The 16,945-nt window shown below is 37.4% G+C and overlaps 1 protein-coding gene across 1 annotated transcript in view; it reads left to right on the top strand.

The window, feature by feature from the left end:
- The window catches only part of CDH6 (cadherin 6), a 103,532-nt gene that overhangs the window by 67,195 nt on the left and 19,392 nt on the right, over window positions 1–16,945 (top strand). The window contains exons 3-7 of the mRNA XM_085052100.1: window positions 6,010–6,304; window positions 7,755–7,874; window positions 9,856–10,023; window positions 11,566–11,753; window positions 13,194–13,447. Of these exons, the coding sequence (XP_084908226.1) occupies window positions 6,010–6,304; window positions 7,755–7,874; window positions 9,856–10,023; window positions 11,566–11,753; window positions 13,194–13,447 (1,025 nt within the window). The remainder of the gene's footprint in view (window positions 1–6,009; window positions 6,305–7,754; window positions 7,875–9,855; window positions 10,024–11,565; window positions 11,754–13,193; window positions 13,448–16,945) is intronic.

Genomic DNA, 16,945 nt, shown 5'->3' with positions numbered 1-16,945 from the left:
AAAAATTTGGTGCTGATTATTTGATGACATTAAAGGAGTTGTTTGTTATAGTAATTGAGGGGCTCAGTCGATGCTGTCTGGGTGCAGAGCACCAGGAGAGCCAAGGAAAACTGCAAGGTTGTTATTACTCTTACTATTAAAGTATTAGCAGTCTCTTTTTGCGTGCTTTGTTTTTTCTGAATGCTTCAGTATTGCACTGTGTAACCTCAAGAAATACATGTTGTTGAATTTGTTCATTAATAGACAGTATTTTGGGGTTTGGATATATTAAATTCGGAGCAAAATCACGTGCTATGAGCCCTCCCAAGAGTAAAACCACAATTCTCTTTGTTAGCTACCTACCAACTGCTTGCTTACTATTTTAATAGTTGGTTTCCATTTCATTAATGTGTTAGGAGACAGAAATGCAGCCCCACCAATCTCAGAATATCAAGTCCCTCTTAAAAATACAAACAGATAATAAGATGCAACAAGCACCTTATTTGTGGATAATTGTAGGTTGATCATTCACAGTGTACATCTCAAGGTCAATTGGCTTTGATCTTTGCAGGGATTCAGTAACTGCTCTAAAATTCAGTGACAAGCATGTAATATTCACGAAAGGAAAGGGAACTTGGTCTGTAGGGTGAATAGAAAACCATTTTACCCACTGAATTGCCAGGTATCATAACCAGCAGTATGACATTAGTGGGAGCTAAACTGCAATTTACAGCTGTCTTTCATAACGTAAAGCCACTTCATAAATGAGATTAACTATGCTGTTTAAATCAGTGTTACAGAATGAGGTAGAGGAGGGGTGTTATTTAACTCCGGAGAATAACCATGGCCTGCAGTTTCAATTTTTTGGAATTTAATTACCACAGCTGTAAAAGTACATTTTCAGTACAACCTTGTTACAAATATCCATGCTAGAAAGCCACTTCTCTCTAGGGTATTCCATTTAAACACACAAAAAAGTTATTGGTTAGTGTTAACCTATTCAAACATATGGGATCTCACTTCGATTACACAGTTTTGGCCCTGATGTTTCATAAAGTTTCATATCAGGGTGAATTTAGCATGCTTAGCTCTGAGTTCTGAGAGTGCTCTGAGTTCACCACCCAGCTCTGGCTGTCCCTGTCCCCCTGCCCAGAGTCCAGGACCCCTAGTCAGCCCTGTGGCCCTGCCCCAGAAACAGCACAGCAGGGCCAGTCTCCAGCTCCCCACAACCCTGCCTAGCCAGCAGCATTCCCAGAAGGTGCCCAATGCCCAGCACTGGGGCTGTCCTGGTCACTTGGGGCTTCCCTGCTCCTCTCTGGGGTGGTGGGACAGCCATGGCTGCCAGGCCCTGCCATTGCACACCTGGGGAGATAATATTCCCTGCACCACAGCAGTTTGTAGTCTTACTGCAAAAGCACTTGGAAGATGTCCTTAAATTCTTCCCACATGCTTTGCTGAAGGAATTTCTGAGTGTGTAGAATGGGTCCAACTTAATTTTTAAAATCCTGGTAAAATTTTCCAGGAGTGTTGCTTTAAAATGGAGCAATGCTGTCTGCTGGAGATGAACACAAATGCTGTCAATATGTTCAGTCCAGAAATAAATTAAAAAATAAAAAGACTCTGTAAAAGTACTTTGAGCAGAGATTTCACTTCCCTTTTCCTTGATGTCTTGCTGAAGACAGTCCATTGCCAGCATCCTTGGAGATTTTGGAAGGCTCTGCCAGAGGTACTGTAGAGAAGGAGTGTACTCTGGATTGTGGCTAATTTTGAAAAAAAAACAAACAACCAAACCTAAAACCAACCAGCACTCATTTTAAAGTAATTATGTATATGACAACAGCAGAATGTTCAATACAAGGAGCTATTGTTGCAGTCCTGAGTGCACTTTAAACACGTCTTCCTTCAGGAGGAATGAAGTCTTACCCATGTTCAGGCTGATGTATTTGAATGCTTTGGGCCAGGACATATGGGAGGAAGAGAAGAAAGAGGCTGGAGAGCTTTTATCTGACTGTAAGTCATTAACAGCATACCAGATGGTTCACTTAACAGTGGTATTAAAGTAAAATGAGTAAAAGTATGCCTAGGGCATAGTAAAATCTTCAATTTGTCATTCATCGTCAGCCTTAGCCAGTGATTGATGGACAGTGTCAGAAGAGTGTCCAGATTAGATTCTGAATGAATCAATTTACTATAATATTAATACAGTGCAATTGCTGATACATTTGCTTTTTATTGCATAGACTTAGTTCTTCACAATTTTGCTTACCTTTGGGGTATTGCTCAGTTCACCCACCGACTGAAACTAGTTCCATTGAGTAACACTGAGTTCCCACTGAAGTAAAAAACCTGTCTTAAAGTGGAGTCCTTAAAAAATTGGCTGAAGTAACTTTGTCTTGAGTAATGGTGATATGATACAGCCCAGATCACTTCAGTGCTGCATCCCAAACATTTCATTTTATCCCACGACTACCTGCCACAGCCCTTTTATTTCACTAACTTTACGCAGAGGATAATAGGCACTCTTTTGCAATTCAGGTAAGTAAACAGAGTGAAGTTATAATACCTTGTATTGGCTAGCAACAGTCCTGCTAAAAGCATCTGCAGTACGATTTATGCACACACTTCATTACAGCAAACTTTCTTTGCAATGAGGTGTCAGGGTAGTGAAAAATAACTTCAACTTTAAAGGGAAATGGAGTTGTTATTACTATTTATTTAATCCTCGTAACCTCACAGTGGTGTTAAGTTTTATATACAAAACCCATCAACTGTATTTTTAAGTACATCTCACCTCTAGGCCTTTCTTCAGGACTCAATTTGCACCATTTCTTTCTCCTTTAATTTTATTCCAAATTTTTTTTTAACCTGGTAACAGTAGCAATTTTCCTCTTCATGTAGGTCACACAGACAAAATATTACTTCCAAGATAAACTGACACTTTTGACAAAATAAAACAGAAGACTGTCTTTGCCTGGGTAGAACTTTTCTACCAAACAGTCAGTCAAGGATAGATAAAGTAATCTAAAATAATAGTTTTTTAATATATTTTCCGTACTAGGGAATGTTACAAATTTATCATCTATGAGAAACTTTTCCAGAGATCAGCTTGGCTCTTTTTTTCAATATATAAAAACTTTTTTTTTCCTGAATAGAAGAGAACAAAATCCATACTATTTTGGTAATATGGTTATTGTCCCAGCAATTAAGCAGGTGGTGTGATAAAGGTCTATCCCCCAAAAACCTTATAGTGAGAACTATCCTCCTTTCCTGAAATCAAATAGATTTCAGTCATGGTTTTAGAGACCCTTTGTGAATCAGGTTCATGAGGCCACACATGATGACATGCTGTAAGATCGTTGTTGGTTTTAAGAACAAGCGTTCAGCCAGCCTTAGCTTTCTGTAATATACATGTAGGACATGACCTCCCCCAGGTCTCACTCTCACAGTAAATAATCCACGTACAGCCTGGCTAACTAAGCACTCAATTTATTCTGTCATGTCTTAGGAAAGTTGTAAAACTAAAGATATCGAGGTTTGAAAGGATTTTGTCAGAAGGAGCATTTTTTTCAAAAGTTAGTGATTCAGATGGAGGTCTAAAGATTGAACTCTGGATGAGGATCATCTCATTCCCAGTGTTGATGACACAGAGATATACTTTGTCTTGGTATCTAGAGTCACCACGGGTCTTACATGGGTGGATTAATTTTGGAGGAGAAATGGAAATTTAATAAACAGTGAAAAAAATCATACAAGTTTCCATTTTTAGTTCTTTAAGTAGTATAGGCTAGTTAAAGAATAATATGGAAAACTGTTCCCAGTGGGTCCAGCACCTTTTCTATCTTGACCTTTTTTTTGCTACTTTGTTCGTTGAAACCAAGTTTAATTAAAATAATGCTAAAAATGGGCTTGGGAGTTCAGTTGGTACTGAGTCTCAAAACAGCGCTATTCCATGACTCATATGAATTAATGATAGTCTGTTACTGAGGGCTGTTTTTGTCCCATTATGAGACAGAAAAAGTTAAACAGGCTTTCAAGGAAAACAGAAGTTGAATTTTTGATGTGAAGCAATCATAAAAATACATTTTTAAAGACAAAATTATTTTCACGCCTTTTCTCTTGCAGATTGCCTTTGAGGAAATTTCTATTCAAATAACCTATTAAAATTACTTCCTGCAGTAGACTTCTAGTCTGACTTCTTAACAAGCTGCTCTGATAGATTTTTTTTAAACTCTAAAGTTATGTCTAGTAAATCATATAATTCCTTTAGGCCCCCTGGCCAAGGAAATTGGCCAACTGAATAAGACTCAGGAGATGTAAACTCTATTCCAAATTTCAAGACTAGCCTTCTGGGAAACTTTGTTATCAAAAAAACAGAGCAAATGGTATTGACTGGTTTTGTGAAGGGAAGTGAAATCTGTTTATGAAAAATTCTGCACAGAACCTACTTATTGCTATTCTTATTATCAAGAGAAAGGGCTCCGTGCAAAATTACACAGAATGTCCATTTTCTCCCTGAAGGAGAAGGTTAAGAGGAATGCTTCAGCATGTCTGCTAATGATTAACCATGCCACAGTTATAATATTTTGTATTATTGGACAGTCTTGGAATGTGTGGTGACAAAGAGTTTTGCCCTTAAAGGCAGACTTCTTGTATGAAGCATGCTTTCTCCAGGGATTATTGGCATATGCACACACAGTGGAGGACTGTGCCACCAAGTGTGTTGTGTGTGGATTTCTGATCTGAGAAAAAAGCTGGAGGAAGCCCAAAACATCAACCATATGGTCATGCTGGAGGCTGCCCTTCCAGCATGGTCAGGGCATAGCCAGGCACTGCTGGAGTCTGTGCCAAGATTCTTTAAATCTACAAATCTTTCTGTCCTCTTCATGCTATCCAGCAATGCTAAGTGCTTTGCAACACACTCGGCCAGGGGTTTTTTTTCTATTATTCAGGAAAAGAGAAGCAAAGAGCTGGTTGAAAAAGTCCGGCTCTCCTGACTCATAAACATGCTTTGTCTATGAAAGAAACAATTTCCAGGAATCTGCTACCTAACAGGTTTTTTTTTGTATTAATTTCATCACCTGTGCTCTGACTTTAAAAGTCATTTTAATGTTTCATTTTCTAAATTTTTATTTTATCTCACGTAAAAAGAAAATAAATTGTAGTTGAGTAGCCTGGATTTTAAAGCTGGGGGAATAAATAAGGCTTTATCAAAGGAATGCCTGTAACGGTATGATATAGTCAGTCACACCTTTTGTGTCACTCAACAGCATTTCAAGAGATGTGGAAATCATCTGGGAAAAAAAATATGATGGCTTGGGCAGCTCATGCTTTGTATGCTGGTTGCCATCATTCTCTTCTTTCCCCTTCCCCCACCATGTTTCAGCTTGGTCCATGTCCCTTTGGATAAGGCAACTGATCTCTTCTCTTCCAGTGTTGTAATGGTCTAGTATGCCTGCCCGACTCTGTCCCTTAGTTTGCCAGATCTGTGGATGCATGTATTTATCTGCTGTTAGTGTATGTATTTAGTTGGTGATTTTATTGTGCACTGTGTGATACATAATGTCCATGGGGCATAAGACCCAAGCACCCATAATTTAAATTCAAGAAGTGGCTTGACTGGCCACTTTTTAGTTCTTTGCTTGCTGCAATTCCCAAATCCACTGGTTTTCCACTGTAGGATATCATTGCCCTACATATTCCTAAGATTCCACCTAAGCTACTAGCATTTAGAGTTGATTGATGCTTGGGAAAATGGTCTGCAGCTTCAGTTCATGATTATCCACAGCAATTTCCTACAATATTGCAGACCATTTCAATTCTGATATCAAGACACAGCTCTATCTATTCACTGCTCCTACTGTGGTATCAACTCATTTCCCAAAAGCAGTGCACAGCCTTCTGGCTGAGTATTACTGATAGGAAAGCATATATCATGATATCAGTTAAAGTATCTAGAATTGTGTCCCAGTTATTTATTTATTTTCTCCTTTTTTTTTTTTTTTTTTTATTTTATTTCCATTTCATCACCAGCTGCATTCAGACCAGGATAAAGGAGATGGATCACTTAAATACATCCTTTCTGGAGATGGAGCAGGAGACCTCTTCATTATCAATGAAAACACTGGTGACATCCAGGCCACAAAGAGACTAGACAGGGAAGAAAAGCCTGTATACATACTCCGTGCCCAGGCTATAAACAGAAGGACTGGAAGACCAGTGGAACCAGAATCTGAGTTCATCATTAAGATCCATGATATCAATGACAATGAGCCAATGTTTACAAAGGATGTTTACAATGCCAGCATTCCCGAAATGTCAGACGTTGGTAGGTGCTAACTAATAACTGATTTCAGTGTCTGGTCTGGCTTCTTTCCGTGGAGTCATTGAAGGGCACAGAGTTTACAGGTGTTGAATACAGACATTTGTTGTTTGAGTCTGGAGTAAATGCACCTCAGACATTTCAAAAAAATAAAAATCCAAGAAAATTTTGACAACAGTTTACTGGAATCAGAGGTGTCAGCTGGGTGAAACATGCCCCCTCTGTTTTACCACAAAAAATCCCAAGTTGATACCATCTGGTTTAACATCAATGGAAGTGGGTTAAACTCTGTTACATGACACCTATAGAGTTTAATACATGTTTTTAACATGAATTAGTAGCAGTGTAGTAATACGATATTCCAAATTACTGTGTCCAACCCACTCCTAGATCTGTTCAGCAGCCCTTCTGTAATTCAGGAAGGTAAAAAAAATGGGAAAGGACAGGTTCAGAAGGGGTTGTACACTTTTGTGTCACACACTGGTTCTGAGATATGCCATTAACTTCCTATGACTTTTGTTGCTCTTCCCATGCTAAAGAAAAGTGCTCCAAAATTCCATTGAAGTCCACTGAAATCTTTCTATTGATTTAAAATGTATTGAGCTGTAAAAATTAATCAAGGAAAGGAAAAAAACCACTTCCTTGGAAAATGATTTTAAGAAGGGGTCTTTTCCTGAGAATTTGACAGGTTTTGGTTCTTTGTCTCTGATTCATAGGGAGGTCATTTTCATTTCTTCGTCAGATAGCAATGGATGGTTGAATTCCAAGAAGCACATTTCTAATCTGAAACAATGTCCAGGGAGAGAAGCATTAATTAATCATGATCAAGAATGAGATTAAAATAAAGCTCAAGCAATATGAAAATAAAGACTTTGAGGCATACTCTCTCCCCTCATTCATGGGACTTGTCACATGGATTAAAACTCATCTGGTGAAGTGAGAACCTAATATTCACATTTTAATATGTGAACACTTTATTCACAAATGGTTTGAAATGCCAAAATGTAAGCTAAATTTTATGTTTCTTAACAGTTTGCCTGGGATTCAACACCATTTCTTTCTGTAGAAGACACACAAAGAACCAGATTTACATTTCTATGTCAAATACTTTATGAGCATAAGTAAGTTTGTAAAAGTATATTCTTGACCTAGATTCAACTTCTGAATACTTTCAATATTTGGAGAAGGGTGCATTTCTGTTTCCTTCGTGAGAAACACAATGAAGGATCCACACATCCAATCAATAACTCTGTGTTTGAATGGGATGAGAATAAGTCAGGTATTATTTTGGGTTTATGTCCTTTATGAACAGAGAGAATTCTACAAAATAAGTGTATTTCTAACATCCTGCCACAAGGCTGACCTGAACATGAATTATTTTTTTCTCTACATCCTAAGCTGTCTTGGCCATGAAACAAACCTATTAATTTTTATTTTCTTTAATTTTTCATTGCAGGTACCTTTGTTGTGCAAGTCACTGCAACTGATGCTGATGATCCTACATATGGGAACAGTGCTAAAGTTGTCTACAGCATTCTCCAGGGACAACCATATTTCTCTGTTGAATCTGAGACAGGTCAGGGGACCTTATTGGTCATTCTGTGACAATGTCTGTAATTCAAAATGACATGCTAAGCTAATATAGCTAGGATATATTAGCCAAAAAACTTTGAAGAGATTACATTTTATTCAGTGCAAAATCTGACAAATTTAATAGAGCGATACATTTGTAAACATGACACCTACAATATTTTAATCTTACCAGCAAAGTCTAATAAATACAATTAGTACTGGATGTGAACCAGGTTTCAATCATTTTTAACAAGGAGTGGGTACAGAGACTGTGGTGGATGCTTAAATTAAACTAAATAGGTTGGATTTTACAAGAAAGAGAGAAACAGGTGGGTGTGGAAAAAAGTGCTTAATCCTTATAGATCTTCATAATGGCTAAATTAAGACTGAGGGTTTGTTCAGGTGAGTTTTTTTTCTCCTTCTGCTTCTTCAAAACTTGTTTAAAGTAATTATAATTTCTGTACATCTGCAACATATCACTTTAATGCTAATTTTATGAAAGAAATCTTAATTAAGAGTAATGATAGAAGAGGTAAAATTGACTGTTGCACTAAACTAGAAGATCACAAATAGAATCCCAAAGTTCTCAGTTCTGTTTTTGGAAGATGTTTAAATTATATGTAGTGACTGGAATTTTTAGTGGTCTGACTAACAGACAGTGTGGAACCTGTGCATGTAAAATATGTGTATTCTGTCTGACTGAATCTGGTGTACCATTGACTACCTGACTACACAGATAGTCTCTTCCCAAGCTTTTTAACTAAATTTTCCAAAAAGAAACAAAGCATTTCAAGAAACTCCTTCAGTGGAAACATCCACTGTGTTAGGTTACTAGAAGCTAGGGAAATTGGCTCTCCTCAGCACCCTTATGGAAAAGAAATAGATTATGCCAGACAATTAATCAGGTTTAGGATTGTTTCTTAAATAAATCTTAGCAACTCAGGCAGGGAAAAGGAAAGGAGAGATTATGTGTCAAACTGAAACCTGAGTTGAAAGAGCATACACGATTCTGAAAAGAGGGAGAGCAAAGATCAAAGGGAGCTTCCCTTCAAGCATAAGATATTAGATAACACAAGCCAAGATTTTTGCACTGATGCACTCTTTCTGACTTGGACAGTGTACTATGTGCTCTCCTAGACTTGTAATAAGGATAAAGTAGCTGGAAGTTCTCCAGTAATAAACTTTTATCAAGAGGTTTGTATGGGGCAAGGGAAGCTATGTAAACCACAGTTTTGATCTTCCTGCCATGGAAATCAGTTGTAAAACTCCTAGAGTGAAACCTGTCTCTTTCAAAACCACTGAATTTGGTAATGGATTTCAGTACTTGAATTTCACCCCTTTTGCCTACAAAGGAGTCAATTCTTACCTTAAGAGACCCACTGAGAATGCAAACATTTTGTTTCATGGTAAATCTGAATGATTGAATTTCAATAGGAGTTAGCCTTGTAACTGATATTTGTGCCTTTGAAGAAGGAAGTGACTGGCAAATCATTTCAATCAATGTATAAATAGAAATATATATACTCAGGCATGCTTGGATGCTCATAATTTTCTTAATTAATAATTTCTCTTCTTCCATTTAATGTTGTTTCACTCTTTAATGGTGTCTTGCTGAAGTTAGCTTTTTTTTTACCACATCTGTCAAAATAATGAACAAACAACCTTTTTCCAGTTCAGCGAGAGATTTTAGCATGGAACTGAAAGAGGGTAAATAGTTATGTAAAATAACATGGCTCACAAATAAGTAGAACATCTTTCTGTGAGTACCACTAATACTGTGTCTGTCACATCGGCAGTAGCCTGAGATGAGACATGACAAGTCTGTAATTTAATGAACCATCTCATAACAGTAAATATTTGTACTGGGCAAAGTTTACTTACTATTCAGAGTTGTTTTGTTCTTTGTACTGCCAGGTTTTTTAATGAGAATTTCCATCAAAGGCACTACCCGTGAACTCTCCACTTTTTAATTTTCATGTTTACAGGCATTATTAAAACTGCTTTACTGAACATGGACCGTGAAAATAGGGAGCAATACCAAGTGGTCATCCAGGCTAAAGACATGGGAGGCCAGATGGGAGGATTATCAGGAACCACCACTGTGAACATCACACTGACTGACGTAAACGACAACCCACCTCGCTTCCCCCAGAGTATGAAATATTTACATTCTGTGTTGTAACACTAAAATGAACAAAAATGGTTCTTGTTTTGGCGTTTGTTCACCTTAGATATTTTTTCTTCTGTTGTGAATTTAGTGTGTATCAAACTTCCTTTAGGAAAGCAAAAGAGAACACATAAGTAATCAATAGCATCATTCTAAGGTTAATTGCAATAACTGGGAAACAAATATTTAATATTTTTACTCCAATTGCAGTTGACAGTCTGAGAGGTGAATTAATGTGCAGAAACAACTTACATTTTTCCTATGTATTAAATAGCATTGAACTGTATTTCTTGTTCACTATTATTTTTTTCAGACTTCGTGATTGATTGCATTTTAAGGTATCTGTTGTAATCGAATATATTTAAGTTTTGAAACAAATTTATGTAAGTATGCAAAAATATCCCAAGAGAAATTCTGTAGAAATGAGTATTTATAACCAGAAAGCATTTGCTTCAATGGGTTTTCCTATATTCTTTGCATACAGAAACAAAAGCATGTACATAAATATACCAGGTATTTCTGCCTATTTACTTCCCCTGTCTCAAATAATTCTCAAGTATCTGTGTGATACTTATGGGAATCAGTTGAGCAAGCTCTCTTGGATAGTAACTTCTATGAATGACCGTTCATGACCATAAGGGGTTCAAAGTGATTCACCTTTCATCCTCTTCTCTTTCCCTGTCCTAACTTCCTTCTTTCTCCCTCTTTTTTTTTCCCTTTTTTCCTTTGTCTGACCACTGCTCTCTGTATGTTGTGTGTGTATCACAGTGTCAGTGTGTGTCAAAGTCAAGAGCAGCTGCTACAGAAAATAATTGCAGATACTATCAGACAAATCAGTGAGCTTTGGCAGTTAAGTCACTGGGAAAGTTATTGGAAGCAACTTGTCGTTTAGGTTCAAAGTCTGTTCTTAGCTGTGGGCAAAGAGTTTCCACTTAAATTAGAGCAACTTAAGAAGAAATATAACACTCTGCTCCCAATGAGTTAATTATGCATCTCTGGTCATAAGTGTCTTCAATATAAAAGCTGAAGATACAGCTTCATAATGCCAAAACGCCACAAGTAGGGGTTTTTTCAGACAAAAATTCAATGTAGTACATTTTTAATAGGCTTTTGAGCTGGATTCAGATTTAGCATTACAAACCTGTGCTGGCTTCTGACAGTTCTTAATATTTACCCTTTGGCCTCAAGACATTTTTCATATGCAATTCTGATGCGGACAACAGAGACCATGAGAATGTCCAGAAAGGGACATCTGTTGCTAAAGTTGTATGTTTGTAGCAAAGCAAAACACCCGTGCTCCAAATGAGAAGACAGATAGAAAAATAAGTAACTTTTACCCAGGTGGAAGCACAGCAGAAGCTGAAGGTGGAAGTACGGCAGAAGCTGAAGGCTTTTGCCCTGCCAGGTTCTGTAGACACAGTGACTCACTAAGTCACCTGCACACGGCCAGGGTGGACAGTGCATGGAGAGATGGTGCCCAAAGCACCTTGAGACTGACTAACCAGCTTTCTCTCTCTGTCTGCCGTAGGCACATACCAGTTCAGAGCTCCTGAGTCCACGCCACTTGACTCCCCTGTTGGCAGGATAAAAGCTAGCGATGCTGACGTGGATGAAAATGCAGAGATTGAATACAGCATCACTGAGGGGGATGGATATGACATGTTTGGAATTACCACAGACAAGGACACGCAGGAAGGAATTATAACTGTGAAAAAGGTATCTTAACACATTTAATGCCACCTCTGAAACATCAATCAAAACTTTATCTAGCACATATTTGTTTTTCATTTTTAGTGCAACATGTAGGCTTTGTTAATTTAAATTCTGTATATTGGGAATCTCTACATTACCTATGTAAAGTTTCTTTTATGCAAGCATTTGATATCCTTCCTCTTACACATCCTTTACTAAACAAATGCACATTCTTTGGAAGACCTGAGAGAGCAAATAACCTAAGGAGTGGGGTGTAACTGAGAAAAACTTCTACAGCCTGAGCATACCCACAGAAAAACTTAAGGAAGCCCCACCATCCAACTGTGATTTTCTCCCTATGATGCAGGATTTGCCCTCTTAGTAGAATGTATACTGTGTTAAGACAACAGAAATAATGAGTGTCACATTGACTATTTTGCATTATCAGAGGATTTTGAATTGTGCAGCTATAGTAAATTAAAGTACATAGACAAATTTCTTTTGACTGACATTTTGCAAAAATTTAATAAATCTATCAGCATGCTTTTGCTTTAGCAAAAAAAAAAATCACAGTGCCTTGAGAGATCACAGTGGACATCATTTACTAGGTTGCACATTGGTTGTCAGAAAATGTTTGAGAAATATTGTTTACAGTGGGTTATCAGGCAAACTTGATAAGGTTACAGATATCATCCTTCATCAGTTCAAGTTCAGTCATCGCTAGATAGACATTGTGTAGATTTTCCGAACATGCACTTGCTTGTTGATATCAGTACGACACCTGTCATTACTTGTTTTTTAGGAGATGCCTTCCAGGGTCTGATTATGATATCAGTCTAACTCCGTTTGCATTTCTGTCTGTTGCTGACAGAAGCTGTGAATCTTCTGCAATGTAATGGAAAAACGGGGTGACTACTCTGTCCCCACATTTCTTCAAGTAGTGACAAAGAGTCTCTCAGTGCTGTTTCTTTGTAGTTTTACCAGTGTGTGTTATAGTCGAAGCCTATCTTAAAGTCATGGTTGGCTTAGTGGGTGGTCCTGGATATCCAGACACTAGATGTCACCGTGTTTCATTTCAGTGATGGAATGCCAGTATCTAAACAAGAAATACCTAGAAAATCTTCCCTCTTTTAGTGTATGGTGCTTATGGACAAGAAATAGACAAGAAATCATCAAAATGCCAAAAATGACTGGATAACAGACATGAAGAGTTAAGGCTATTTGAGAAAACTACCTGGTGTTTAGGAGTTCCAGGCATAGAATTCCTTGAAAAAGTGCCTTTCTTCTTTGATGTATTATCAGGGCATAGAGCTCTTTCTCCTTTCTGTTGGCATTTTAATCCCAGTTCAGGCTCCTGTTACCTAGCACAGATGTCTCCATGACTTCCCACCATTCATCCTGCTCCTCTGAGAGGCACAGCAATCCCCGCAGGCTTCTCAAACTTTTTTTTTTTTTTCTTCCCAGGCTCTGGATTTCGAAAGCAAAAACTTGTATATTCTCAAAGTGGAAGCTGCCAATACTCATGTGGACCCTCGATTCCTGTACTTGGGGCCATTCAAGGACTCAGCTACAGTCAGAATTCAGGTGGAGGATGTGGATGAACCCCCCATGTTCAGCAGACCAGCATACATAATGGAAGTGAAAGAAGATGTTCCAGTAAACAGTGTAATAGGAACAGTAACTGCTCAGGATCCAGATGCTGCCAAGAACCCTGTCAAGTAAGCATATACTACTTCAGCTTGTCTGGGAATTTTTTAATTTTGCTTTTATCATGTCAGCACATACAAAAAGCAATCACTTGTAACAATGTGAATTGTAGGGCATGCTTGAATATGGAGTATTGTACATGGTAATTGATCTCTCAAGCTTGAGCATATCTAGGTACGTGTGAATGTGTTTGCATGGCCTTTGCATCTTGAATTATATCCTAATCTCTTCAGTAACTAATGTATGTGGTTATTTCTACTATGAAAAACTTTACTGCTAAAAGAGAACTAACAAAATCTTAGTGTTCTCCTTCCACCTTTAACATTTTCCAGTGCAGTGCATCCTCTTGGCTATATGACAGGGGTGTGATTCACCAGCCTTTTCATCTTCTGTCTGTCCAGACCTGCTTAACAGAGGCCACATTTATCTTCTCTAAACTGCGAGTAGAAATGCCTCAAAATCAGCTCATGTGCATACATGGGCTCTGATCTCACCTGTATCAGTGTAAGGATTGTAAGATAAGAGTCAGTCTCAGGAGCTTCATAAATTAACACTTGCCATGAATCAATAAACTAATCTTAGAGGAAGTGGAGGAAATGTTAAGGTTGGAGTAGCTATACCTAAGTCTTCTTTTTTTGTAAATTAAGATGTGTATTGTTTCTGTGCATACTGGAGTACTTAAGTCATGTCGGATAGAGTATAAAAGAACTTTTAAATAGTTGTGTGCTTTAATTAAAGTTCATTGCTACTGACAAGGCAGCAAGAGGAGGAATTGAAAAGTGCAGCAATAATAAATCCAGGTCAATTTTCAGCAGGTTTCTGAGTTGGGCATCTTAGAAATTCAACAGTAGCCTTTGACCAAAATAGAACAGTGCACGCTTAATAAAAATCTAGTCCATCAGTACTTTGCACTCCTGCAAAAAGCTATCTTTTGTCAAGATATCTTACAATAAAGAGTAAGTTTTAAGGTCTAAGCTAATTTTGTGAGAGCAGTAAATATTCTAATTTTAATTTCCTAGATGGAGAACCTAAATCTAAAACGTTTCTGGCAAAAACCTTCTCTATCTTCAGTTTGCATGGCATGCCCTAGATGTGAATTCTTGTTCAAGACTAAGCCTTCTAACTTTAATTAAGGTTTTCTTAAATTTATATCATGACAAGCAACAATTATAGCTGTGTTCTGGGGCAGCAGAGCAGAGTCACCTAAGTAGCAGCATAATGTTTTGCACACTTTGGTGAAGCCCCAGGACAGAATGAACATCTTTTGTTGCACATTTTCATGGGCATGCCAGCATGAAGATGAAAAATGCGTTGGGGTGACACCCAGGCCCCTTGCAGTCTTCATAGGAACCTGTTCTTTTATATCTAATGGCACTGGAGAGTAAGGGGAGTGCTTCCCTCCTTCCCTGTGGTGATAACTACAGCCATTTGCATTTCACACCAGCACCAGCTCCTAATTATAAGTGATTTACAGGGGATAGGGACTGTGCTGTTCATTGTTGAGTACTGCCTACCGGCTCTTTGCTATTAATTGAATGTGTGTGCTAAAACATATCTAACTTTCAAAGGGCAGTCCTTTAATACCGTAAAAGTACTTCGCATATTTAAGTATCAGATAGTTATTGATCAAAATTTAGTTGAAGTGTCAAAACTGATGCAGTGCAACAAAAAGCTTGTCTACTTTTTACCTTAATAGCATGCAACAGCCAAGTGCAAGGAGAAGAAAAATAAAAATGAGAAAGAGGTTAGAGTAATAGAAATAAACATAGCAAGAAAAAACATGAAAATCAGTGAAAGAGAAAGGAAATCAGCAGAGAGCAGTAGCCTGAGAGATGTTAACTTGCAATAAATGTAATTTTATGGTGCTAATATCTTGGGTATCTGCTAGAATTTAGGGGCTCGAGTTGAGTCTGCATCTTTTCGACAGGGTAATTTTTTTTTTCTATCATGCAATAGAGATGCTAAATTCAATTTTCACTCTGAGCCTCGGGGAAGATGCAATTAGACTGTATATATATGACTTGTCACTTGCTTGTCAATTTTTTTGATGGTTAAAAATAAAATCTTTAGACACTTGATATTACAATGAAAACCTTCCATTTTCTCCTCTACTCAAGTGAAGATTTCTCCTCTTAAACAAACTGAGCCCTAACTCTGTTAGATGAAAGCCCCTTTGATCTTCCATTAAAGGAAACCTTCACAATATCATTATGAAAATGCATTATGAAAAATTCACACACACATCCCTTCCTGACCCACAAATCTTCCTGACTTGTGGTTACATTAGACAACAAGCTGCTGAATATCAGAAGACAATGAAGGGATAGCAAAATATGAAGCTCATATCTGCCCTGGTTGTAAGACTGCATAATCATTTGTGACCTGTGTATTGGTACAGTTAAATTGCATCAGTCTAAGTCTTGTTTATAAGTTTTGCTCTGACATGAAATTGAGAAAATACAAAAATACATCAATATGTGTTTGGCTATATTTGTGTCTATGTGTGGTAACATCAACATACTCCTAAGTAGCACTCTACTGTCCAGCTGTGCTATAAAAAAAAAAGTTTTGCATTCTGCTTGTGTTTGATCTACACAGAAATAATATGAACCGCTGCATACTGATAAAAAATAATGCTGAAACTGGCACTGCTGTATTGTACATCAGATCTTTTTAAATTGCTAGCTGAGTTTTTGTGCTATAGTAACTCCTCAGAGGCATAATGAAGTTCATCAGTCACTGGAACTGTCTTCCTGCTGTGATTTGATTTACTAAAGTATCCCAGATGAAAATGATCTGCAAACAAATGTAAGGCTAAATTTTGTTTGTGTATTTTACTGACAACATATCTGCATGTGTTAGATTCTCTCTTTTACCGTTCCCTTCTTCATGTTATGTACAAGGAGAGACTGGAGTCTGCATAGATAATTTTAAACTTCCTAGCTTGTCAATTCCTCAAAGCTTGAAAGAGATGAAGTCCTGAAATCTGACAAATACACACTAGTAATTTCATTAAATAAATGTAAAAATTAGTTTGATGTTGTCTACTTAATTCTTACTAGGTTGTGATCCAGAAGTCAGAATCCCCACCAATTCAACATAATTAAAAATCTTTGATCAAAAGAGACTGGATTATGCAAACTGAGAAACAGAAGTGACAGTCTAGCTTATTAAAATCATCCTTCTAGACCAGATTTAATGGTATAATTTGAATATGCTTTAACTGTACTGACCTTGTATGTATTTTCTTTGGGATATGAAGAAATAAAATTAACATTCCATTAAGAAACTGTCTCTGCTGGGTTTTTTGGTTGTTTTTTTTTTTTTAATGAGTTTGAGTTTCCACTGTACAAATGACTGAATATACATATAGCTTTACAAATACTTGTACCTTAAAATTCTTAATATCTTGAAGAAAAAGCCCTCAATGTTACAGCCCTGGTAATCTTAGAAAAAGTCCAGAACGCTTTTTGTTTTCTTCCAGATACTGTACCACAGATTGAATTTGG

This window comes from Lichenostomus cassidix, chromosome 2, assembly GCF_008360975.1.
Source record: "Lichenostomus cassidix isolate B80296 chromosome 2, HeHo_3.0, whole genome shotgun sequence".
Taxonomy (NCBI): Eukaryota; Metazoa; Chordata; class Aves; order Passeriformes; family Meliphagidae; genus Lichenostomus; species Lichenostomus cassidix.
This window is presented reverse-complemented; position numbering and strand designations above follow the sequence as displayed.